General features: G+C 43.5%; 1 protein-coding gene across 3 annotated transcripts in view; it reads right to left on the bottom strand.

The window, feature by feature from the left end:
• LRP11 (LDL receptor related protein 11) overlaps positions 1 to 26,502 on the bottom strand; it is a 55,484-nt gene that overhangs the window by 14,155 nt on the left and 14,827 nt on the right. For 2 of the 3 annotated variants that reach the window (XM_086318242.1, XM_086318243.1), the window contains exons 3-5: positions 12,897 to 13,038; positions 6,607 to 6,732; positions 5,624 to 5,830 (exon numbers count right to left, since the gene is read on the bottom strand). In XM_086318242.1, coding sequence (XP_086174368.1) covers positions 5,624 to 5,830; positions 6,607 to 6,732; positions 12,897 to 13,038 — 475 coding nt within the window. Of the gene's footprint in view, positions 1 to 5,623; positions 5,831 to 6,606; positions 6,733 to 10,949; positions 12,633 to 12,896; positions 13,039 to 26,502 lie in introns of those variants that run through there. The other variant, XM_086318244.1, reaches the window with a different exon arrangement.

The following is a 26,502-nucleotide window of genomic DNA, read 5'->3' on the forward strand; positions in this document are numbered from 1 at the left end:
GGTGCGTGGGCTTCTCACTGCAGTGGCTTCTCTTGTGATGGAGCACAGGCTCTAGGCATGTGTGCTTCAGTAGTTGTGGCTCTTGGGCTTTAAGGTGAGTAGGTTCAGTGGTTGTGGCTCAAAGGCTTAGTTGCTCTGGGGTATCTTTCCATACCAGGGATCGAACCCATGTCTCCTGCACTGGCAGGTGGATTCTTATCCACGGCATCACCAGGGAAGTCCCCAACAATGCATTTTTAAATCTACTTATATTATGCTGAGTATAACATAATTTCAAATCACAGGAAGTCAGAAGCTTCGGATTCTAGTCTGGTGGTTCAGGGATGACGGAAGAGGAAGGAAATGGGGGCTGCTGTCCAAACAGAAACCACACATTGTGGGAGGCCCTTTCTAACACTTTCAAGGCTCTGTTCTTTTCTTCCCATTTTCTTTACCCTGGACTTTAAAAAAAAATATTTTGGCTGTCTTAGTACCCAGACCAGGGACTGAACTTGTGCCTAACCACTGGACCACCAGGGAATTTCTACCCTGGATGTAATAATTTTGTGATTTTGATGGAATTTAATAACATGAAAATATTCATAAGTGAGAAAAATGTTTTGTAAAATAATATCCTAATTTTGTTATAAGTGAATAAATGTACATGTGTCTGTATATACATTTTGTTGTGGATCACAAAAAACTGTGGAAAATTCTGAAAGAGATGGGAATACCAGACCACCTGACATGCCTCCTGAGAAATCTGTATGCAGGTCAAGAAGCAACAGTTAGAACTGGACATGGAACAACAGACTGGTTCCAAATAGGGAAAGGAGTATGTCAAGTCTGTATATTGTCACCCTGCTTATTTAACTTATATGCAGAGTACATCACGTGAAATGCCGGGCTGGACGAAGCACAAGCTGGAATCAAGATTGCTGGGAGAAATATCAATAACCTCAGATATGTAGATGACACCACCCTTATGGCAGAAAGCAAAGTAAAATTAAAGAGACTCTTGATGAAAGTGAAAGAGGAGAGTGAAAAGCTGGCTTAAAACTCAGCATTAAAAAACCAGTATCATGGCATCCGGTCCCATCACTTCATGGGAAATAGATGGGGAAACAATGGAAACAGTGAGAAACTTTATTTTGGGGGGGGCCCCAAAATCACTGCAGATGCTGACTGCAACCATTAAATTAAAAGACGCTTGATCCTTGGAAGAAAAGCTATGACCAACCTAGACAGCATATTAAAAAGCAGAGACATTACTTTGCCAACAAAGACATTACTTTGCCAACAAAGGTCAGTCTAGTCAAAACTATGGTTTTTCCAGTAGTCATGTATGGATGTGAGAGTTGCACTATAAAGAAAGCTGAGTGCTGAAGAATTGATGCTTTTGAACCGTGGTGTTGGAGAAGACTCTTGAGAGTCCCTTGGACTGCAAGGAGATCCAACTAGTCCATCCTAAAGGAAATCAGTCGTGAATATTCATTGGAAGGACTGATGCTGAAGCTGAAGCTCCAATACTTGGGCCACCTGATGCAAAGAACTGACTCATTGGATAAGACCCTGATGCTGGGAAAGATTGAAGGCAGGAGGAGAAGGGGATAATAGAGGATGAGATGGTTGGATGGCGTCACAGACTCAGTGGACATGAGTCTGAGTAAGCTCTGAGAGTTGGTGATGGACAGGGAAGCCTGGTGTGCTGCAGTCCACGGGGTTGCAAAGAATCGAGCACGAGTGACTGAACTGAACTGAACTGGGAGAAAATGCAACAAATTGTTAATGGTGAGTTTTGCTAGATAATTTTACTTCTTCATATTTTTCTGTATTTTCCAAATTTTCTACAGTAAATACATTTTACTTTAGTGATTAGGAAAAATAATATATAATAGAAATGCTGCTGCTAAGTCACTTCAGTCGTGTCCAACTCTGTGCGACCCCATAGATGGAAGCCCACCAGGCTCCCCCATCCCTGGGATTCTCCAGGCAAGAACACCAGAGTGGGTTGCCATTTCCTTCTCCAATGCATGAAAGTGAAAAGTGAAAGTGAAGTCGATCAGTCGTGTCCGACTCTTAGCGACACCCTGGACTGCAGCCTGCCAGGATCCTCCGTCCATGGGATTTTCCAGGCAAGAGTACTGGAGTGGGGTGCCATTGCCTTGTCCGTATAATAGAAATAATAACTGGATATTATCTCGCTGCATCTATGAAACTCCATTCTTTACACCTTCACAGCCCAAGTCAAAGGTTTATTATTAGAAAGAAAAAAATAGAGACGCAGGGACTTCCCTGGTAGTCCAGTGGGTAGGACTTTGCACTTCCACCGCAGGGGACACTGGTTCCATACCTGGTTGGGAAAAAAGATTTCCTGTGCCGCTGAGTCATGGGATGAATGACTCCCCCACCTGCCAAATAAGGAGAGCTAAAAATATATTTCAGATTGGGTGTCAACTCCCATTCACCAATGGTGGCAGCCTAGAGCATTACTTGCAAAATGATTCTGAAGCTGTCTTCCCCCACCCCCCTCCTCACCCCCACAGAAGACAGAACTGGGATCACAGAGCAGGATCTAGCATGGATTAGGGCTTGTGGAGGCCTGCATGAGTCTACGGTTATTTATCTTCCCTGAAACAGACACCAGGCTAGACAGAGCCTTCGGGGTTATCACTGAAACCTGTATTAACCAATGAGGAAACTGAGGTTCAGAGACATGAAGCAACTCCTCGGGGTTCTAAACACAGAGCCGGGACTAGACCTCATGAAGGAGACTGGCCTTGGGTCTCCACTGTTTTCAGCTAATTAATTCACATTCACACGTGCCTCTCCAAGAAAGTGACGGAGCAGGAGTTCACCCACTGTGGCCTCTGAGAACTTCGTTCGGTCGGTCAACTTCATCCCTGTTGCCAAAGACACCTGGTCCCCCCGACTCTGCTTCTTAGGTAGCTCTCTTCTCCATATAAACATTTCATACAGAGAAAATGGATTAAGACAGTCCAAGCCTTGTATGAAGTGACAAAGTTCTCCCATTAGGTGGCGGTACCAGCAAGGAATAGATAAAACAGGTCTCTGAAAGGCACTTGCCTAATGGTTTAGTTATTAAGATTCTGCCCTTCCAGTGCAGAGGCTGTGGGTTCAATCCCTATTTGGGGAAAAAAGATATCTGTGGTATGACCAAGGTTTTGCTCTTTTGTTTTGTTTTTTAAATCTTTTGTAGGGTATTTTGTAGATATATTTGTATCAAAGCACTTTAAAATTTACAAAGTAGATTAGAAGGAAATATTAGAAGTTAATGTCAATAAAAGGGTGGTATTTTAAGTTATTTCCATTTTCATTATTTGCATCTTCTGGATCTTCTATAATGAACAAAATAGTTTCATAAAAAAGTTACTGAAATAGTGAGAGATTATTTTGGTAATATTTTGTCTGTGCAGTTCGGCCTCTTGTCTGATTGAGAAAAGATAATGGACCAGTGTGGAAGAGAAAGGAGACAGGCAGGCCCTTGATATTGTTTCTTATTTAAATGTGAAGGGTGTACTAACAGGGGGTCTGATGATCAAGGTGCTGGGTGCTTTCTGTCTTTCCATCAGTGACCAGGTCTTTGGGAAGGTTATAAAGGAAATGGCTGGGAAAGCTGACGTGTGGGGCTGTTTGGCACTCAGGCGACAGGAGCCCTGCCAGGAGTGCAGTTCCCACTGTGCTGCTGGCATCGCCAGCCTTTGGCCCTCAGGAGCAGAAGCAAGCCCACCCAGCACCCTCTAGTCCAGATCCTGGCCAACCTGCTAAAAGACAGTGGGATCTGTCTTACACAAAGGCCTTTGCTGTGGGCTTCCCAGGTGATGCTGGTGGTAAAGAACCCACTTGCCAATGTAGGAGAAGTTAGAGATGCTGGTGTGATTCCTGGGTTAGGAAGATCCCCTGGAGGAGGGCACGGCAACCCAATATTCTTGCCTGGAGAATCCCATGGACAGAAGAGCCTGGTGGGCTATAGTCCATGGGGTCACAAAGAGTCAGACGCCACTGAAGTGACTTAGCACGCACATGAGCAAAGGCCTTTGCTACTTACTTTTTTCTCCATGCAACCTACTCTGGTCAGTTGTGGTGTTAACCCTGCCCTCAGTTTAAGCTCAGTCCTTGGTTTGTCCCTTTCTGGGCTTCCTTGGTGACTCAGTGGTACATAATCCACCTGCCAATGCAGGAAACACAGGTTTGATCCCTGGGCATGGAAGATACCCTGGAGAAGGAAATGACAACCCACTCCTGCCTGGGAATATTCTTGCCTGGGAAATCCCCTGGACAAAAGAGTGTGGCAGGCTACAGTCCATGGGGTCGCAAAAGAATCAGACATGACTTAGCAATGAAAGAAGAACAGATTTTGGTAAAATGTATGCAGAGTTTGAATTCTAAAAGACATTCACAAAAGCATACGGAAATGTGATCATCTATATTTCTCTCTGTCATATAACTATCCAAATATAAAGGTGTAAAAAATTTTCAAAGAGAATCCTGTAATGCTTTAGGAGTATGAATGTATTTTAAAACATTATTAGCCATCTTGTAAAAAAAGATGATAGATTTAGTTAATTTGGAAGCATGACACTGAATTGCTAGCACATGCTACTTTTTCAACATAACACATTATTTTCTTTACATTCACTTGCTTAGTGTGAAGAGGATTTTACATAAACATGTAGGGGCTATACTGTTTCACCGGAGAAGGCAATGGCACCCCACTCCAGTACTTTGCCTGGAAAATCCCATGGATGGAGAAGTCTAGTGGGCTGCAGTCCATGGGGTCGCTAAGAGTTGGACATGACTGAGCGACTTCCCTTTCACTTTTCACTTTCATGCATTGGAGAAGGAAATGGCAACCCACTCCATTGTTCTTGCCTGGAGAGTCCCAGGGACGGGGGAGCCTGGTGGCTGCCGTCTGTGGGATCACACAGAGTCGGACACGACTGAAGTGACTTAGCAGCAGCAGCATACTGTTTCACCTCACAATAACCTAAAATTTAGCACTTAGAGTATTAGTTTCCTTTAACATAGGTGTTAAAATTTTTAAACTCCACCTTATTTACAATAAATGTATTGATACCTCTGGAGTATGTATTTTGTTCCATTGCTAAGTCGTGTCTGATTCTTTGCAGTCCCATGAATGGCAGCCAGGCTTCCCTGTCCATCATTATCTCCCGAGGTTTGCTCAAACTCATGTCTATTGAGTCAGTGATGTCATTCAACCATCTCATCCTCTGTTGTCCCCTTTTCCTCCTGCCCTCAATATTTTCCAGCATCAGGGTCTTTTCCAATGAGTCAGCTCTTCACATCAGGTGGCCAAAGTATTGGAGCTTCAGCTTTAGCATCAGTCCTTCCAATGAACAGTCAGGGTTGATTTCCTTTAGGACTGACTTGTTTGATCTCCTTGCTATATGTACATATTTATGAATGTATTTAATAGGTGTTCCTTGCTATAAATAATCAGCAAAAATGTCAGGCTTTTTTTCTTTTTGGCCAAATCATTTGCTTTAAGTCTGTCCTTTCTTTTAAGATATGTCCTTAACACTCTTCAAATAGAAGCTTACTTTGAGCCAAGTGTCATTATAGAAAATGAGACTCTTTGAGAAAACCAGCTTCAAGTCCTTACCTGGCATCTCAAGATCAATGCGACTTTCTGGTCCCCAAAAGGTGGAATGATTACTCTTCTCTGTGGTTGATAATTCAGGTGGCTGTTCTGGGGTGGTAGCTTTCTCAGACTTTTCTAGCGACGCACTCCGGCCTGCATCTGTGCTTGGTCCCGTGGTTTTAGGCCGTGCCGTGGTCCTGTGGGTCACCATCTTTCGGTTATCGCTCACTGAGAGTGAAAGAACTACTGTCAGTTAGGTTTCTCGCTGACCTTTATCTAAAACCACGACATTTGCAATAGATTGAAAGCATATCATCTAAGATATTTCAGGGCCTCATAGCAAACTACTAGCTCTTGTTTCCAAAGTAACACTTCTAAGTAAACAGTTGCAAGAATTAGCTTTCTGAAAGTTCTTGTAAAGAAACAGACAAAGATACACTTCCGCCTAAGATTCTGAGGTTAGTCACCCTTCCTCAAGTTCTTCATTCAAGTACTTGCAGTTCTTCAGTCAACTTTTCACAGCCCGTCCTTCCTTGCAGTATTTATGCACACACTGTTGTTCAGTTTAAATCATGTCTGACTTATGTCCCCATGAGCTGCAGGATGCCAGGCTCCCCTGTCCTTCATTATCACCCCGAGTTTGCTCAGATTCACAAGACCTAGCGACCTAGTGACACCCTAATGTCATAACTTTTCTAAAAAATCTGTCAAAACAAAAGATTAACTCATTTTAGTTTTTTTAAAAGCGTATGCTAAACAGCCTTTTTAGGATGGGGAAGACTCTTAGAAAATTGAAAACTATCTCTTAAAATGTTAAATAATACAAAAATTTGACATTTGTAATTTGCATTAAAGATTTACGGTAAATGTCCATTGAATTTAAGGCATAGCTGGTTCACATGAAGTTACACTGAAACCAGCAGAAAAAGTAAATGCTGAATGTGCATTTACTGTCAGAATACAGACATCCCTTCTACCCCCAAAATGTGATGCAGGTGACTCACGATTTTGACAGAAAGCTTCATCAGACCCGTCAGGACACTGCTCCACTCCGTCGCAAGCCAACATGATGTCAATGCAACAGCCATCATCACAAAAGAAGTGGTAGCGTGAGCAGACACTCGAGCATCCTGTTTGTAAACAAGTCTCAAGTCACAGGAGTACAGGAAAGGAAAGGGCTTCCACCGTGTAAGGATTAACCGAGACTGTGTGTATGATGGAATGCTTTTGGGTAAGGAGACGTAGGTAATGAGGGGACACCTAACAGTCTGTGCAGCAGCAGTGGGTTCTGGAAAGGTTAGGGGGTTCCTTCTTGACCCTCCTGACTGAACTCTCAGAATCACCATGGGCTTTTCATCTTAGGGTCCTTCTCCAAGCCAACAATGCTAAAGAGGTGGGAACAGAGAAGCAGCAGCTGCGGTCTTCCCCATCCAGCTCTGGGTTTCCTCCCTCAGGTGACTCACTCTGCATTCATTTGTTCCCCCATCAGATCCTCAGCAGGCCCCCTAACATGGGTTCACCCTCTGCACAGCACTTGGCTGGCTGACCCTATTTTATCAGAGATACTAGTTTGTTTTTTTTTTTAAGTGTATCATTTTTAAAGTCTTTATTGAATTTTTATAATATTGTTTCTGTTGTATGTTTTGGTGTTTTGGCCCCGAGGTATGTGGGATCTTAGCTACCCAACGAGGGATCAAACCTGTGTCCTCTTCATTGGAAGGTGAAGTCTCAACCACTGAACTGCCAGGGAAGTCCTTGTGTGGTTTTTTTTTTTTTTTTTTTTGGTCATTTTTAATGATTTTAATTTTAAAAAATTTATTTATTTATTTATTCTTGGCTGTGCTGGGTCTTCCTTGCTGCTCAGGCTTTTCTCTAGTTTCAGTGCCTGGGCTTCTCACTGAGGTGGCTTCTCTTGTTCCTGAGCATGGACTCTAGGGTGTGAGGGCTTCAGCAATTGCAGGGCTCTAGAGCACAGGCTCAGTAGCTGTGGTCCACGGGCTTATTTGCTCCGCGGCATGTGGGACCCTCCTAGATCAGGGATCCAACCAGCATCTCCTGCCTTGGCAGGTGGATTCTTTACCACTGAGCCACCTGGGAAGCCCAGAGACACCGCTTTCTACATGCTATGTGTGTTTTGCATTCACATTTCCTAAATAATAATTTTTACTGAGATCAACTTTCTACTATCGAACCCTGTTTGCTGGCCATCACAGATCCATGGTGCTATAAAGCAAAAATAGAATCTTTAGCTACTAGCTAGTGAGAACTTTTTTTCTATGAATATTGAAATTCCCTCCATTTTGGAGTGGTGGTGGTGGTTTAGTCGCCAAGTTGTGTCCGACTCTTGTGACCCCATGGACTGTAGCCTGCCAGGCTCCTCTGTCCGTGGGATTCTCCAGGGAAGAGTACTAGAGTGGCTTGCCATTTCCGTCTCCATTTTGGAGTGCCCAAGAGCTTTTAACCCTCAGAGCTACATGTATTTTCTTGAAAGACATTCTCTGTACCCCCAGGTCAGGAGTAAGCCAACTAATAACCACTGACACTGGTGATACAGACTAAAGGTATCAGGCTAAAGGAGTCACAAGGAGTCTGTATTCTCCAGGGACAGATGGACTAGATAACTGTCTCATAACATAGGAGAGCAACACATGATGATATTTCTGAGCATAGAATACACGTCCAAGCGAGTCTTGGAAGCATTCTACTGGAAAGAAGTTCAGTTAAAACACTGGGAAAAGAATCCATCCGGGTGGAAGGCAATTTGAGGATACCTAGATTCTGGAGGAAGAAGAGGTGAAGAAAATAAATGGTGGCAGGGACATCCCTCGTGGTCCAGTGGTTAAGAATCTGCCTGGCAATGCAGGGGACAAGGGTTTGATCCTTGGCCTGGGAGGATCCCACTTGCCACAGAGCAGTTAAGCCAGTGTGCCACAACTACTGAGGCTGTGCTCTAGAGCCCGGGAGCCACGACAACTGAGCCCCCTGGCTTAGAGCCTATCCTTTGCAACAAGCAAAGTCACCGCAAAGAGAAGCCTGTGCACCACAACTCGAGAGTAGCCCTCACTCTCTGCCATTAGAGAAAGCCCTGATGCAACGAAGACCCAGCGCAGCCTAATAAATGAATGTGTGTGCTTAGTGCTTAGTCACTCAGTCGTGTCTGACTCTTTGTGACTCTCTGGACTGTAGCCTGCCAGGCTCCTCTGTCCATGGGATTTCCCAGGAAAGAATATGGGGATGGGTTGCCATTTCCTCCTCCAGGGGAATCTTCCCAACCCAGGGACCGAACCTGTGTCTCCTGCGTCTCCTGCATTACAGGTGGATTCTTTACCCTCTGAGCCGATACAGAAGACCTAATAAATAAATAAATAAGCAAACACCTATTAAGAAACGGTGGCAGAAAGAAGGGGACAAAGGGAGTCAGCAGTTCTGGCTGAGCACCTGGGCCTAGAAAGGAGTATCTGCTTCGGTCATGGGGAAGGGGCTGGGAGGAAGAGCAAAGGGAGACTGCAGACACCAAGCCAGGATGCAGCCTCTGCTCACAGCTTCTAAACTCCTGACGTGAAAATCCTAACCCCCTCGAGGCTTTCCTGACTTCCTGGTAACTATGGAGACAGATCCACGCGGACAATTTATCCACGTATTTCTGAATCCGTGGTCTCCGGACTTTTTTGACCATATATATCTCCCATCTATAAATCATATGCATGTGCCACTGTAGTAACATATTTTAATACATGTCATAAAATAGACTGAAAATGTAAAGAAGATTAAAAATGAATACAAATATAAGTTCTGGTATTTTTTTTTCCATCTTAAAAAAATGTCTTGACTGTCTGTGGGGGATCCTATACGGAGACCACAAAACTGGGTTATCTTGGAAGTGTCCGTTGGCTTGCTCTCTGAGTAGATTGTTGCTTGTTTGTTTGTTTTTTATTCGTTTTGACTAGATTATTTTTTGCAAAGCTTGAAAACATATGGCCTCTGTATCCAAATCTGAACCAAGTTATCACAGAAACAAGGGTATGCGCTTGCCTGTTTACTACAGACCTTGCCATCTTTGATTACCAGAAAGCAAGCTAGCCCCAAGATCTATGTATATAATGAAGGGGACAGAAGCCCTCTCAATCCTCATCTCTCATTTTCAACGTCTCTATGTGGTGTCCTATAGCTTCCCAGGTGACTTGGTGGTAAAGAATCCACCTGTCAATGCAAGAGACTCAGGTTTGATCCCTGGGTCGGGAAGATCCCCTGGAGAAGGGAACGGCAACCCCCTCCTGTATGCTTGCCTGGAGAATCCCATGAACAGAGGAGCCTGTTCTGGGCTACAATCCATGGGTTCGCAGAGTCAGACACGACTTAGTGACTAAACAGCAGCAGCAGCATGTGGTGTCTTATTAACTTTAATTAAGTTTGTTATTCCAATCTAACCAGTGAGTGATTCCAGAAGACAGTTAACACAACAGAATTCTTTTCATTTTCTGTATAAAGTTATATACATAAGATCTCTATCTCTCAAAGATGCTCAGTTGTGTCAGACTCTTTGTGATCCCCCTGGGCTGTAGCCCACCTGACTCCTCTGTCCATGGGGTTATCCTGGCACTAATACCCAAGTGGGTATTACTTCTCTTCTCCAGGGGATCTTCCCAACCCAAGGATCAAACCCTGGTCCCCCACATTGTAGTCAGAATTTTTTTTACCATCTGAGCCACAAGGAAGCCCTATATAAAACCTATTACACCCGACTAGCCTTTCAGTAATAAGAGGTGAATCATATCACCCTCTTCAGCTTCTAATATACTTTTGTCATCTTGAGAAAGGCCAGAAATGCACAACTGGCAACTTGGCTGCTCTCTAGTTGCCTTGGGAGCCCAGAAGACTGGCCAGAGTAAATAAACCAAATCAACAAGTAGCTGGTTGATGTCAGCCCTCAGGCTATTTCTCCCTTTGCTAATTTCTGTAGGGCTGACAGCTGCCCAGGAGCACTTCGGTCCCTGGCTAGGGAGCCCTGTTGCCAGGAGCACAGCTCTCCAAGCTCTGCACCTCCCCACTGGCCGTGACCTCAGCTGGACTGGGTGCCATTGTTTTCTACTCGCCACCTGCCCTACTTCCTGCCCCAGTGCACAGTCAGCATTGCCAGGGTTGTTTCAGGTAACTGGCTCTTCTGTAGAGCTGCAGTAAGACCACAAACAGGGCCTCACCCCGATATGGACTAGAAAGCTGGCTGGCACATTCCCCATCGCTGACTCACAGTCCTCTACTGGACTGGAGTTTGGGGTACTATTTGCAGCCACTCTTCATTCCTCCAGGTCAAATTGAACCGTGGTTGAACAGGAGTGAGTCAACCTGATTTTTTTTTTTTAAGATTTACTTGTTTATTTTGGGCTGCACTAGGTCTCCGTTTCTGTGCTCAGTCTTTCTCTAGATACAGAGAAGGGGGCTACTCCCCAGTGGTGTTGTGAGGCCTTCTCATTGTGGTGGCTTTTCCTGTTGCCCAGCATGGGCTCTAGGGCACGTGGGCTTCAGTAGTTGCGGCACATGGCAGGGCTTAGTTACTCCGAGGCATGTGCAGCCTTCCTGGACCAGGGATGGAACCTGTGTCCCTTGCGTTGGCAGATGGATTCTTAACTGCCAGACCACAAGGAAAGCCAGCCGACCTAATCTTGAATGTTGCTAATATCTGTATCTTGCTAGCACTGTATCTTTGTGGAAGGCAAATTACCAAGGTGGCAGAGTTCTTAGAATTCTAAAGTCTCCTTCCTTCATTTCTAATATGCACACTGACCCTTGTCTTTGGTGGAAGACGAGGTCAGCCAAAGTACAAGCAAATCCAATCATTATATTCTTTCTCCCGACTGCTCACTTGATTGCGATCCAAATATGGAGGAATCAAGGATATAGGAGACAGGCTACAAGTTTGCTAGAGCCAGGGTTAGTGAAGGGTCATTAATCAGGGCTGGGGATCAGGTCTGTGGAACTCAGCACCCATGCTTGCTTCCTTGCACACAGTTCCCATTCACTGCAGATGCTGAGAAAGTATCCCCCGACCGAGTGACAGGACTCTAGACACACACACACGATTCTGCAATACCTCTATAGCTTTAGTGCTGCCAAGTGCCATTTACATTTTTTTTTTAACTTAATGAGCTAATCTTAGAACTGTAGATGTTTGGGAAAGCAAGAAACAGATAAATGAGAGAAATGAGTTTACAATGAGCAACAGAATGTGGGAACCATTATATATATGTCGAGCCATATTATCAACGTATCTGTGCTTCTGTGTAAAGTGTCCATGAAAATTTTTCAACAGTCCTTTTAAACTGATACATGCACTGTATATGTTTTAATTTGTTTTAAATCTACCTCTTAGCTGCATTCTTTGAACATAGTATCAACTAGCCCACCCTCCTTTAAATGGGAGGGTGGTCCCCACCCTCTCCTGGGAAACCCAGATGTCTTTTATGAAACTGAGTCAAGGAAGGATGGGGCATCTCTAAGGTCCTGTGACTCACACAGTCTATTGTCATCCCTGGAGTGTAAAGTGTTCCCCTGCTTCACTCGGCAGTGTCACTTAACATGAAATATAGTCGAGCCTAGTTTTGTCATCATATTTTTATGATGACACATTTTTATTTTAAGATTTTCCCACTCAGCAACAGCTAAAAATAAAACAGAAGCACCCATTATATTGCCCAGTTAGGATATAAAATGGCAATTTTTTTTTCATGTGGACCATTTTAAAAGTTTTTTTTTTAATTGAATTTGTTACTATATTGCTTCTGGTTTTTTAAAAATAATTCTATTTACTTATTTTTGACTGGGCCGGGTCTTCACTGCTGCTCGGGCTTTTTCTCTAGCCGTGGTATGAGGGCTCCTCATCGCAGTGGCCTCTCTTGTTGCGGAGCACGGACTCCGGGGCGTGCAGGCTTCAGTAGTTGCTGCCGTGTGCTGGGTAGTTGTGGCTCCTGGGCACACCTTAGTTGCTCCGCCGCATGTGGGAATCTTCCCGGACCAGGGATAGAACCCGTGTCCCCTGCATTGGCAGATGGGTTCTTTACCACTGAGCCACCAGGGAAGCCCTTGCTTCTGTTCTGTGTTTTGGTGTTTTGCCCTCAAGGCATGTGGGCATCATAGCTCCCTGGCCAGGGATGGAACCTGCAATCCCTGCCCTGGAAGACGAAGCCTCAACCACTGGATGCCAGGGAAGCCCCTAAAATGCCAGTTTAACACCACCCTTCCATCCACAGCCTGGCCTCTGTTGGCCACTGTGAATGCGAGGGAAGGGCTTTCTTCTCACCTCCTGTGGAGAAGGCCACGGGAAGCACGGTCACTGAGACGTTGTCGGAGCTCCTCTGCCCGGCAGTGTCCATCACGGTCAACTGAAAGGTGTATGCTCCTTCCCGCAGGTGGGACAGCTTCAGGGTTCCGGACTGAGGCACCTGATACCAAACAGGAAGCATCACAGTTAAGAGCCCGAAGCACAGAATCTGACATCTTCCTGAGCTGGGAATCAGTGCCATCCTTGCAGCAGTCCTATGATCCCCTTCTCCACTCCTGGTCCTAGGTCTCAGAATACTGATCACACACACTTTTGGCAGGCTGGCCAGGAGACTTGAGTTCCGGTGGGTTTGGGGCCTGACACCCCCTTTCTTTGGGAAACTTCCCTCCCACCCCCCCTACATGGTTGCAAGGGAAGGGTCATTATGACCCCTCCCTATGGCCACAGGGGTGCAGCTAAGCCAAAGGGAGTGGGTGGCCAGGCAGGTGGCCTGCCCAGAGGAGGTGGCTGGGCAGACTCTCGCTCTCTCTGACTCTGGCTCAGAATCAGGCAGGCTGTGCCAAGCGGCAGCTATGCGGCAGGTGCCTCCACTGTTTATTGCTTCGTGGGACTTAGACAGGAAAGCAGGGGAACTGGGGGCAGGTGATGACCACACCGGAGTGTGCTGATGGGAGCCCTGCAGCCTTGAGCAATGTGGTGTGAGAGAGAGAGGCTCTGTCCTCTGCCCCAGCTGGTCTGCCCGAGCGCAGACCTAAGACTGCCAAAGGCCAGCAGCCCGGGGGTTTGCTGCCCCGAGTGTACCGGGTGGATGGGAGGACTGAGTCAGAGTGTGGTTGTGACTATGGGATGCTGAGTGAGGCCTAGATGAAGTTAATGGAGATTTTAAGAGACCAGGGAAGCACTGAGGCTGGGGGCTGGGTGGGGCATCCACACAGACATCAGCCTCACCCAAGCCCTGGTCTGAGTTTTGTGAAGGCGAGTGAGGTACTGGGCTTCTGGGTGTCAACTCTCAGTGTGCCAGTGTCCAACTACACCTCAGCAGGCTGGGCCTTCTCCGGGAAGCCTCTTCCCAACGCTGGGGCTGGACGGACAGAGCACCCCCCTCTAAGGGGCCTGTCTGTTCACCTGGGCTCTGAAGGCTCCCTCTGGCCTTCCTAGGTACCTCCTCTCTGAGGCAGGAAAGACTGGATCCCGATCCAGACCTGGGAGCACACTAATTTCGGTCTTTTCAAATGAAATAACCCTTCCCTGCTTTCTTTCTTTGTGTGTGTGTGTGAGTTGACAATCTTCATTAAACGGCAGCTCTAGTTGTCCTTATTCACTTGGCAGGATTAATATGGTTTTTCAAAATAATTTTATTTATATATTGGTTGTACTGGGTCTTCTTGTCTTTTTGTAGTGTTCGTGGGGTTTTCGTGGTCACCTGATGTGAAGCGCTGACTCCTAGGAAAAGACCCTGATGCTGGGAAAGATTGAAGGCAAGAGGAGAAGGGGAGGTCAGAGGTTGAAATGGTTGGATAGCATCACTGACTTGATGGATATGAGTTTGAGCAAACTTTGAGAGATAGGAAATGACAGGGAAGCCTGGCACGCTGCAGTCCATTGGGTCACAAAGAGTTGGACACCACTTAGCCACTAAACAACAACAACAGCAACAACTGGGTCTTTGTTGCCGCTCAGGCCTTGCTCTAGTGGTGGTGCTCAGGCTTCTCACTGCGAAGGCTCTTAGGCGCATGGGCTTCAGTACTTGCAGCTCAAGAGCTCAAGTAGCTGCACATCACTCCCTTGGGGCTCTAGAGCATAGGCTCAGAAGCTATGGTGCATGGCATGTGGGATCTTCCCAGACCAGGGATCGAACCTGCGTGTACTGCATTGGCAGGTAGATTCTTCACTACTGAGCCACCAGGGAAGCCCCTTAATATGGTTTTTAATGATCCAAATTTCCCTCTGGCCCTTATGGGGCAAGAGCACTCTAGTAAATATAGCCAAGGTATGTAAAAGTTTGTCTCAAAAACTATTTCAGATAAATAGAGTTTGAAAAATCTGCTTAGAGGGGAAGGACAGGTATGTCAGATTTTGCAGCTCAGCTACCCGTGGGCATGATGACAATTGACTGTCTCCATGGGAAAGCTCTGAGAGCCGCTGGGTTTGGACACCAACAGAAAAGGTAGATGCTGACAACAGCTGGCAGAGACTGGATCTTGCCTGAAGGGCCTCCGAAGAAGGCTTTGCAATTGGCACCGGTCCACACCTGCAGGCCTTTCCTCTGTGAGTGGAAACTAAGTACAGGAACTTAATACCAAGAGCTTTGTGTGAGATTTAGTTTGATAACTGCAGAAGTCAACAAGATCCTGTTAGTCTCCTGTGAAAATTCTTCTACAAAAGGCTTCTTGCCCTTTCTTGTGCAGCAATCTGTTTAAAGAGTTTGCTGTTTCACCTTGTCTCCCAGACCCAGAGAGAAAAGGAAGCAAACACTTTGACTTTTGGATTTCCTCATTTCACATTGGTTTTTCCCTCTATGGTTTTATTTCTTGGATGCAGAAAACTTTTTCAGGTTTTTAAGCTGTAAAAGGCAAAACACTAATTTGATTTGATTATTTTTTTAAGCTTTTTTTTTTTTTGCATTAGTGATCTTAGTTCCCTAACCAGGGATTGAATGCCCTGCATTGGGAATGCAGAGTTTTAATTATTGGGCCACCAAGAAAGACTTCCCTGGTGGCTCAGACGGTAAAGCGTCTGCCTACAATTCGGGAGACCCGGGTTTGATCCCTGGGTCAGGAAGGTCCCCTGGAGAAGGAAATGGCAACCCACTCCAGTAGTCTTGCCTGGAAAATCCCATGGATGGAGAAGCGTGGTAGGCTACAGTTCATGGGGTCGCAAAGAGTCAGACATGACTGAGTCATTTCACTTTCCTTTGTGACATAGCTTGACATGCGCTTTTTTTTTTTTTAAATTGAGGTATAGTTGATGTACAATATTAGATAAATTTCAAGTGTATAACACAGTGAGTCAATAACTACTCCATTTATAGTTACTATAAAATATTGGCTATATTCTCTGTGCTGTACAATACATCTTTGTAGCTTATTTATTTTATACAAAGTAATCTGTACTTTTAATTCCCTGGTCCTTTTTAGTTTAGTTTTTTAGCTAACAAATGCTATCTTTCTTCAGCATCAATATAAGAATATATAGAACTGTGAGATAGATGATTTCCCTCCAAGCATCCAGGCATTTCTAGACGTCTCCTCACATTTATGACACTGGGAAGGATTTACACACATACACACATACACACAGATGTATATGCAGCATATCCAATTTTTGTTTGTTTTTGGCCAAGCCCCAGGGCGTCTGGGATTCCCTAACCAGGAATCGAACCACACCCATGTGCATTGGAAGCTCAGCGTCTTAGCCACTGGGAAGAACCACAACACACCCAATTTGTAACTTGAAAGTTACATTACCTTTAATAAAACAAAGAACTTCTAATCTCTGCCCAGGATCTGTTCTATAGTAACAGAGGCTTTGATGGTTGGACTCTGGCTAAAATCAATTTATAACTCAATCTGTTATTCTGGCTCTACTGCACCTCCCTAAAATAGTAATTTAGTGGCAAGGAACATACATTTGCATTTCTTTATATACCACACATATATACATACATGATTATTAGTACAACACTTGGTTACAAAACGAGTACTACCTCTCTATTCCCCTCACCCCCGACAGTTGCTTTTAAAGTATATAAGGCAATGGGCAAATTGTCATAAGTAGTGACAAGATGTCATACAAAATAGTTCAGTAAGAAATTCCATTGAACCAATGAACGCAAAGGCATGCTAGCTTTCTGCCTCTTATCAACTTGCAAAACAGAGAACTCTGTTAGTGGTTTGAAGGCCATTAAGATCCTTGTTGTAATCCAATGCCATCTCCCAGCACACACACAGGCTGAAGGAGACACGGGGGCAGCTAAACTGACCAACAGAGGCCAGAACATAAACTGCTATTATTAATACAATTGTCTAGATAATTCAGGTGAACATGCTTAGGTTCTGTTCTTTAGTTACGTGTTCCTTTTTCTATTTACTTTTCATCACAGATATGACCCAAAATTTCATAAAAGAAGCAAAATGAACTCAATTTTCTGTATTTTCCTAGTCAAAAAAAGAGTAGTGAAAGTGTTAGCTGCTCAGTCGTGTCTGACTCTTTGCCTCTATCTCAGCCCAATCAGAGAATAATCATCTTCTTACAAACTTAGGAAGAAGGGCTAGAGGCACGAAGAAGCAGCATATAAAATCCAAGGGGTTGAGCAAACTTAGTTGCTGACAGTGTGTAGAAACATATGTAGACATAGAAATAGAGGAAATGGGGATGTCTCTGGTGGTCCAGTGGTTAAGAATCTTCCTGTCAATGCAAGGTACACAGGTTCAATCCCTGGTCTGGGAAGATTCTACTTGTCACGGGGCAAGTGAGCCCTCATGCCGTGACTACTGCAGTCCATGTGCCCTAGAGCCCATGCTCTAAGATGAGAGAAGCCACTGCAGTGAGAAGCCTGGGCACCAAAACGAGGACTAGGCTTCACTTGCCACAACTACAGAAAGCCCTTGTGCAGCCATGAAGACCCAGTGTAGCCCAAAATAAAGGGTCTGCCTGCCAATGCAGGAGATGCAGGAAATGTGGGCTGGATCCCTGGGTTGAGAAGATCCCCTGGAGAAGGTATAGGCTACCCACTCCAGTATTCTTGGGCTTCCCTGGTGGCTCAGATGGTAAAGAATTCGCCTGCAATGTGGGAGACCTGGGTTTGATCCCTGGGTTGGGAAGATCCCCTGGAGGAGGGCATGGCCACCCACTCCAGTATTCTTGCCTGGAGAATCCTCATGGACAGAGGAGCCTGGTGGGCTACAGTCCGTGGTGTCACAAAGAGTTGGACATGACTGAGCAACTAAGGACAGCAAAACACAGCATATGATTCCAAATTCCATGCTCGTAGTCACTGTAGAATCCTATCTCTGAGTTAGCAGAGCTTTTTTTTCTTTTAATATAAATTTATTTATTTTAATTGGAGGCTAATTATTTTACAATATTGTATTGGTTTTGCCATACATTGACATGACTCTGCCACAGGTATACATGTGTTCCCATCCTGAACCTCCCACCTCCCTCCCCATCCCATCCCTCTGGGTCATCCCAGTGCACCAGCCCCGAGCACCCTGTATCATGCATCGAACCTGGACTAGTGATTTGTTTCACATATGATAATATACATGTTTCAATGCCATTCTCTCAAACCATCCCACCCTTGCCCTCTCCCACAGAGTCCAAAAGACTGTTCTATACATCTGTGTCTCTTTTGCTGTCTCGCATACAGGGTTACCATTACCATTTTCTAAATTGCATATATATGTGTTAGTATACTGTATTGGTGTTTTTCTTTCTGGCTTACTTCACTGTGTATAATAGGCTCCGGTTTCATCCACCTCATTAGAACTGATTCAAATGTATTCTTTTTAATGGCTGAGTAATATTCCATTGTGTCTATGTACCACAACTTTCTTATCCATTCATCTGCTGATGGACATCTAGGTTGCTTCCATGTCCTGGCTATTATAAACAGTGCTGCGATGGACATTGGGGTACACGTGTCTCTTTCAATTCTGGTTTCCTTGGTGTGTATGCCCAGCAGTGGGATTGCTGGGTTGTATGGTAGTTCTATTTCCAATTTTTCAAGGAATCTCCACACTGTTCTCCATAGTGGCTGTACTAGTTTGTATTCCCACCATCAGTGTAAGAGGGTTCCCTTTTCTCCACACCCTCTCCAGCATTTATTGCTTGTAGACTTTGGATAGCAGCCCTTCTGACTGGTGTGAAATGGTACCTCATTGTGGTTTTGATTTGCATTTCTCTGATAATGAGTGATGTTGAGCATTTTTTCATGTGTTTGTTAGCCATCTGTATGTCTTCTTTGGAGAAATGTCTGTTTAATTCTTTGGCCCATTTTTTGATTGGGTCATTTATTTTTCTGGAATTGAGCTGCAGTAGTTGCTTGTATATTTTTGAGATTAATTCTTTGTCAGTTGCTTCATTTGCTATTATTTTCTCTCATTCTGAAGGCTGTCTTTTCACCTTGCTTATAGTTTCCTTTGTTGTGCAGAAGCTTTTAAGTTTAATTAGGTCCCATTTGTTTACTTTTGCTTTTATTTCCAATATTCTGGGAGGTGGGTCAGAGAATCCTGCTGTGATTTATGTTGGAGAGTGTTTTGCCTATGTCTTCCTCTAGGAGTTCTATAGTTTCTGGGCTTACGTTTAGATTTTTAATCCATTTTGAGTTTATTTTTGTGTATGGTGTTAGAAAGTGTTCTAGTTTCATTTTTTTACAAGTCGTTGACCAGTTTTCCCAGCACTTGTTAAAGAGATTGTCTTTTCTCCATTGTATATTCTTGCCTCCTTTGTCGAAGATAAGGTAACCATAGGTGCGTGGATTTATCTCTGGGCTTTCTATTTTGTTCCATTGATCTATATTTCTGTCTTTGTGCCAGTACCATACTGTCCTGATGACTGTGGCTTTGTAGTAGAGCCTGAAGTCAGGCAGGTTGATTCCTCCAGTTCCATTCTTCTTTCTCAAGATTGCTTTGGATATTTGAGGTTTTTTGTATTTCCATACAAATTGTGAAATTATTTGTTCTAGTTCTCTGAAAAATACTATTGGTAGTTTGATAGGGACTGCATTGAATCTATAGATTGCTTTGGGTAGTATACTCATTTTCACTATATTGATTCTTCCGATCCACGAACATGGTATATTTCTCCATCTATTTGTGTCCTCTTTGATTTCTTTCACCAGTGTTTTATAGTTTTCTATTATAGGTCTTTTGTTTATTTAGGTAGATATACTCCTAAGTATTTTATTCTTTTCGTTGCAATGGTGAATGGAATTGTTTCCTTAATTTCTCTTTCTATTTTCTCATTGTTAGTGTATAGAAATGCAAGGGATTTCTGTGTGTTGATTTTATATCCTGCAACTTTGCCGACATTTAAAGCCTTCTGCATTCTTATTCCAAGAATCATTTCTTAGAAAGACCTGACCCACAGCTCATGCACAAAGCAGCTGCCTGTTGTGATCTAAAAAGGTCAGATACTCCTTACACACACACACACACACACACACAGTCCTTTAAAACCTCTAAAAGCTCTCCCCGACCCCTATCCTCACCCCACTACCGACACAAAAATGGAAATGCCAGGACCTATGAAAGAAGAGTGACAGGAAGTCAGGTTTAAATGCAAGAGGACCTGGAAGCCCAGTGATGCCAGAAGCCTATTGTTCTGTAAATTTAGTGTTCCCGACCAGGAAAGAGACTTCAAAGCTCCCGCTGCTATTGGAGTAGAGCTTTCACAACTCAGCTTACTCAGTTTATTTTTCATGAGGTAATACCTATTTTTTCCCCAGGGAGATTATTTTTAAACCTTTTCTAACAAGTATTTTTTCTTAAAGAAAAAAAAGCAGTTAAATATTGAAGGCTTTGAGCTACTGTGTAAAAAAAATTCATGCCTAAAGACTAGTCTACCTCAAGGCTCCAGGTTAACTTTGAAACAAAACAGGTATGAATTACTCATCTATTATGCTCTCATGTATCTTCCTTTTTAAGTGGAACAGTAAATCCTAGAATTTGCTGTGGTTTGGGGGGTAGGTTGTGTTTTTTTTTTACTGACTGACATCACCCTTCATTCTTGAAACAAGATACAAAGAAATCCTTAAAACCACCACAGACTACTCATACATGTGCACCAACTTATCCCCAGATGTTTCTTCGGAAATTTGCAGCCTTGATAATCTTCTGTGTCTCAAAAATGCCCCGTGGGCTGCTGTAACTTTTTTTGTCCTTCATTAAAATTTTAAGGTGAATAAAATAGCTGAGAGGCAGTAATGTAGGTGAAATTTTGCTGAGGTCCATATCTGTTCTGGTGCCCTGACACATGGTGGGTTTTTTTTGCTTCTCTGTCTCCCCTTCTGTCTTTGCTATCACCCCCTGCTGCTGCTGCTAAGTCGCTTCAGTCGTGTCCAACTCTGTGTGGCCCCCCTGTCCCTGGGATTCTCCAGGCAAGGAAACCACTATTCTCTGGTTTTTCAGTGTCAAAACCCACACTTTTGGGCGGCTTCCTTGATGATCCAGTGGTTAAGAATCTGCCTACCAGTGCAAGGGTGCTTACTCACTCAGTCGTATCCAACTCTTTGCAACCCCGTGGACTGTAGACTGCCAGGCTCCTCAGTACATGGGATTCTCCAAGCAAGAATACTGGAGTGGATTGCCATTCCCTTCTCCAGGGCCAATACAAGGGACATGAGTTCAATTCCTGGTCTGGAGAGATCCTGTGTTTCTCAGAGCAACTTGGCCCGTGTGCCACAACTACTAAGCTCATGTCTAGAGCCTGCAGGGTGCAACTCCTGAGAACACACATCAACGACTGAAGCCCGCACATGCTAGAGCCCATGCTCAGCAACAAGAGAAGCCACCGCAATAAGAAGCCCAAGCACCACAAGGAAGAGTAGCCCATAAATAAAATAAATGTCTTAAAAAAAAAAAAAAAAGAAACTGCACTTTTAAAAAAGTCCTGTTTAGGAAAAAAAAAAAAGAGAGAGAGAGAGAGAGGAAAAAGCACTGTCCAGAAACCAGTGGAAAAATGATGGTCCTCAAATGAATCAGTGGAACTCTGTTTCCTTGGGTGATTACAAAAGGGGACTGTGTGGGACTTATAAAAGTGCCATTGTTGCTTCTAAACACACCAAATCTGTTAATTAATTCCAAAAGAAACATATTATTCTTGGATCTCCAGAGGGGTGTGTGTGGGTGTGAAGTGGAGAGTGTCTGGAAACCAGTGCAAAACTGGTGATCCCCAGGAAATGAATCAGTGGAACTATAACTTTCCTTGGGTCAATACAAAAGGGGCCTGAATGGGACTTACTTACAAAAGTGTCACTGTTTCTTTCAAACTCACTGTTGGTTAAGGTTACTAAATTTAAGTAATTCTGAAATAAACACATTATCCTGTATCTCCAAAAGGGGGGAAAAAAAACCATACTGTTTTGACTGATCTGGGGTGGCCTCTGCCTGCAATCAAGGGCTTTGGTTCTAGAGACTGAGGTTGGGGCACAGCAGTGAGAGCTGAATCCTAGACACTAGACCAGAGGTCAGGGACAAGGCCCTGGCCCTTTGGCTTGGCAGAAAAGAATTCCCACAAAGACAGAAAGTAGTGAAACAAGTGTTTATTAGGAGGAAAAAGAATACAGTACATGTGGATGGACACATGGGTGGATTCAGAGAGAGAGTCACGCCCTAGTGGCAGTCTGAATCACTTTTATGGGATATTTTTTCATTTGGGTGTCCTTTGGCTGATCATTTTGATTTGCCTGGTTGAGAATCCATATTAGGAATATTTCAGGATCCTCCCATGCACGCACGCACATCTCTCAGGCAAGATGGATTCCACCGAAGAGGTCTATGGGTAGATTTGACATCACTCCCCTTTTGACCTCCAAGGAGCTTTCTAGTTGGGAAGGTCTCCTTGATTTCAAGAATGAGAAATATGTAATATGTGGTCTCTAATCTTTTATCTGGGCAGGGGCCCAGCCTCCTCTCTCGATGGTCCCTTTATGATATTTTGGAGTTTCTGTCCACAGGGAACAAACTCCAATGCTCACCCTGGGTGTGTGTGTAGGGGGGTGGGGGTGGGGGACATGAGGTGGGGCGTCCATCTATCTCATACCTCAAGACCAGAGTTCGGAGGATTTCCTCCACAGGCACTGGAGGTATGAGGTTTTGTTCCCTGTTAAAGGCCTTCTGGGCACTGTTGAACACAGGGAGTAAGTATTTGGGGTTCCTTGGGAGAATCTCTAAGAGAACATTACCCAGGCACGAACATAATCTGTCTGGGTACAAGACAGGATTACCAGAGACCACGTGGATACCATCGAAGAAAAGATGATCTCAGAATAAATAGAATAACACGCTTTTTGACTGTTTACTCTGTGCTGCTCACTGTTCTAGGGGTCTTATTTGCATTTGCATTTCATCCTTTCATCACAGTAATAATGTTAGGAGAACCACTGACTGAAACAGCCCACTCACTCTGGCCATGTTCGACAATAATCACTTGCATGAGTTGCCCTACAGTAGTAAGGAACGTGGAACCTATTGAACTACCTCCAACTGAAAGAATTCAGCAAAGGTCAGAAGGAGAGAGTAGATGCCAGTCCATATGTCCTACCGTGTGTGTGTATGTGTGTGTGTGTGTGTATGCTGTCACTTCAGTTGTCTCCAACTCTGTGTGACCCCACGGACGGCAGCCTGCCATACTCCTCTGTCCATGGGATTCTCCAGGCAACAATACTAGGGGGGTTGCAGTGTCTCTTTATGTCTCCTGCATTGGCAGGCAGGTTCTTTACCACTATGTCCTACCAACCTCCCAGAATCCTTCTCGCTGGAATCGATCTTGGCTGAGAAATCCCTGTGCTACCAGGAAGGACCCTGAGTCAGAATGATTGGCCAGAGACAACCTGGAAACTAATCCCATCACCGTAAAGGCCAAGACTGTGAGCCAAGTGGCAGAGCAGTTCTCATGGGTCCCCTTATCCTGCTGTTCTCCACCCAGGTGCCCCTTTCCAGTGAGTTCTCTTACTCTGTCAGCACCTGTGTCTCCTTGGAACATTTGTGCCCAAGTGTTAGACAAGAGCCCAGTCTTGGGCCACGGAAGGGTGTCCCTGTTCATGCAACGATAATACCTTGAAAGAGGGCTTTTGTTATCCCATCTGGCACAGGGAAGTGGTGAATCGAGGATTCAAAAACCAAAGCCAAGCAGAGGCTGTGTTAGAATTTCTCTTTCATTCACTGTTAAACTGACTCACTGAGGGAGGAAAGAAATATTTGAAATGTGATAGGAAGCTTTCTCAGTTATTTATTAATATCATTTCTCTTTTTAAAATTTAGAAACAGTTTACTCCCCTTCGCTCCTCTACCCCTACCCCATGGTCTAGAATATCTAGGATAACTTTTATTAAAGGGATTTACAGTTTGTTTCATGAAGACTAGATATTGTCCAGTAGCCAAGAAAAAACAATAGGTGATATGTGTCTAGGATCTACTTTGATGAGATACAAAGTAATTGTTAGATAGCTCTTAGCGGCCCTTCCTAACATCAGTGTGAGGCCAGAGTGTGGAACAATGCTGATCTTGCTAGGAAGGATGATAAAAATTTGAGGGTTAAAAGGGAAGTTTTTTGAAAGGTTAGCAAAATAGTCAATCATTTTTTTTTTAAAGGAGCCAATCAATTAGCGAGTGTTAGCATCCTAGTGAGCACAAAGTATAGTTCTAGGCTTCAGGAGATAAAGGGAAAATTTTTTAAGAAAGGAAGAAAGAAAGATAAGAAGGAAGAGGAAGGACAGAAGGAAGAAGAAATGGAAGAAGGAAGAGAGGAGGGAGGGGAGGGAAAGAGGAAGGGGGAGAAATCCTGGTAGCATACAAATGACTGAAATCCCTATCCACTCTTCACTCTGTCCCTCATTGAAAATAATTTTAAAGAAATCTTTCATAATCCTTATAAATTCTGCTGTGATAGTATAGATTTTATATATTTTCTTGACCTGTTATCAACAAACATAATTGAAAAACAGAAGACAGATATAGTTATTAATAGCCTTTACTCTTCAAAGATCACATGGGTTCTCTGGAACTTTGTGTATTGGTTAAACAACCCAGGCTGCCTTGAAAACTCTGCTAACTAAATGTTTAGAAAGTCTTTTAATATGTTTTTAAATATTCTCCTTAACATATATGATTCTTTCCTTTTATGGTCATTTTCAGTATTGACCCAGATTATTTCCCAGGCAATCTGACTGAGGAGGGGTAAACCACAAAACATCTACGTAAGACAGAAGACAATTTGAAATTTGACATTTATTTTGTGTTCTCTTTCCCCTAGGACAAAAAGTCAATATTCTTCTTTCTATTATGTTCCTTTACCAGAAAACATTTTCTCTAAGCCTCAGTTTTAAAATCCTATTTTAATCCATTTAAGGGGATCTAAAAATGAGATTAATTAGGAGACTAATCATTCAGTCTCATGAAACTTGAGTTTTATTAAGAGGGACCCATGTATCTGTTTGCTCAAGACAGTCTCAGTTTATCTCTGTGGTCCTGGTGTAATTATTATTTCCACTTCCCAAACATGTTTCAAAGTAGATAATACACCTATATGTTTGTAAAAATTAATTATTTATAGCAGACACACCAGTGTGCAATTGGTTTTAAGTTAATAATGAAGTTATTAGTGTAAACAACATCCATCCTTTAGTAGGCTTCCGTTACCTGTGGCTCCACCTCCAATGCAGGAGACACGGGTGGGGAAGATTCCCCGGAGAAGAGAATGGCAACCCACTCCAGTATTCTTCCTGAAGAATCCCCATGGACAGAGGAGCCTGGCAGGCTACAGTCCGTGGAGCCACAAAGAGTCAGACATGACTGAGCAACTAACACTTTCATGCATGGTATTTTAAGACAGTTTAGCTCAATTTTCCACATCTGATGAATGGAAATCAATCTACAGATTTATGAATTTCAAATCTCCCTGAACATTGTCATATTCTGTATCATATTTTACATTCTGACTTCAGATTTAACGTATTACATTAAATAATCATGAAACTCAGCAACATATAATGGACTATCTGAAAAAAGTGTCTTCTTACATTTAAGAATGTGTTACAGAATAATATTCAGTTAAACGGATGTAGAATATCCTGTTAGAAAGCAGAAAATATGTAACTTTAAAGTCGGAAACCTCTTGGAATTCCCTAGTGGTCTGGCGGCTAGGGCTTGGCACGTTCACTGCTGTGGCCTGGGTCTAATCCCTGGTCAGGGAACTAAGATCCTGAAAGCCGCATGGGTCAGCCAAAGCACAAAACAAAACAAACAGATCCTCTTGGTCATGGCCAGTCATCTCTCTTACTCATTTTCTTCATAAATGAGGAAACCATATGAGCTTTTCCATAAGAATATGAGCTTTTCCTTATACTTAGTCCATTTAAAGTGCTGAGAACAATACTGGACACACACCAGATGCTAAAATAAGGTTAGCTATTAATTTTATCATAATTAAGGTGGCAGCATAATTCTTCTTAAGATGGAGAACCTCATTTATTTTTGTTTTTTGGAGACCTAAATGGGTGATTTGGATGTGAAAGGATAGGTCCTAGAAACTGGTCTTAAAGTATTGCGAAACAAAGCGAGGGTTGACTATTGTACTATGGAAGATGAGAAAAGGGGTGAGAATTCTGCAGATAGTGAAGAGAGGGGAGGGCTCAAGAAGGGGTTGGGATAGGCACTCAGTGGAAAGCCTGACCAATGAGAGTTGAGTTACCTTTGAGGGCATTCATGAATGTCTCACGAATATATATTTATATATATTATAGTATATATAAATATATATAATTATATATATTTTATATAATTATATATATAGTTATATATAATATACATTATAGTATATATAATTATATAATATATATATATACTATATATACTATATATATAGTATATATATAAATATATAATTATTTACAACTATATTT

Source organism: Bos grunniens, chromosome 9 (genome assembly GCF_055505025.1).
Source record: "Bos grunniens cultivar Pamir isolate PY7600 chromosome 9, Bosgru_T2T1.0, whole genome shotgun sequence".
Taxonomy (NCBI): Eukaryota; Metazoa; Chordata; class Mammalia; order Artiodactyla; family Bovidae; genus Bos; species Bos grunniens.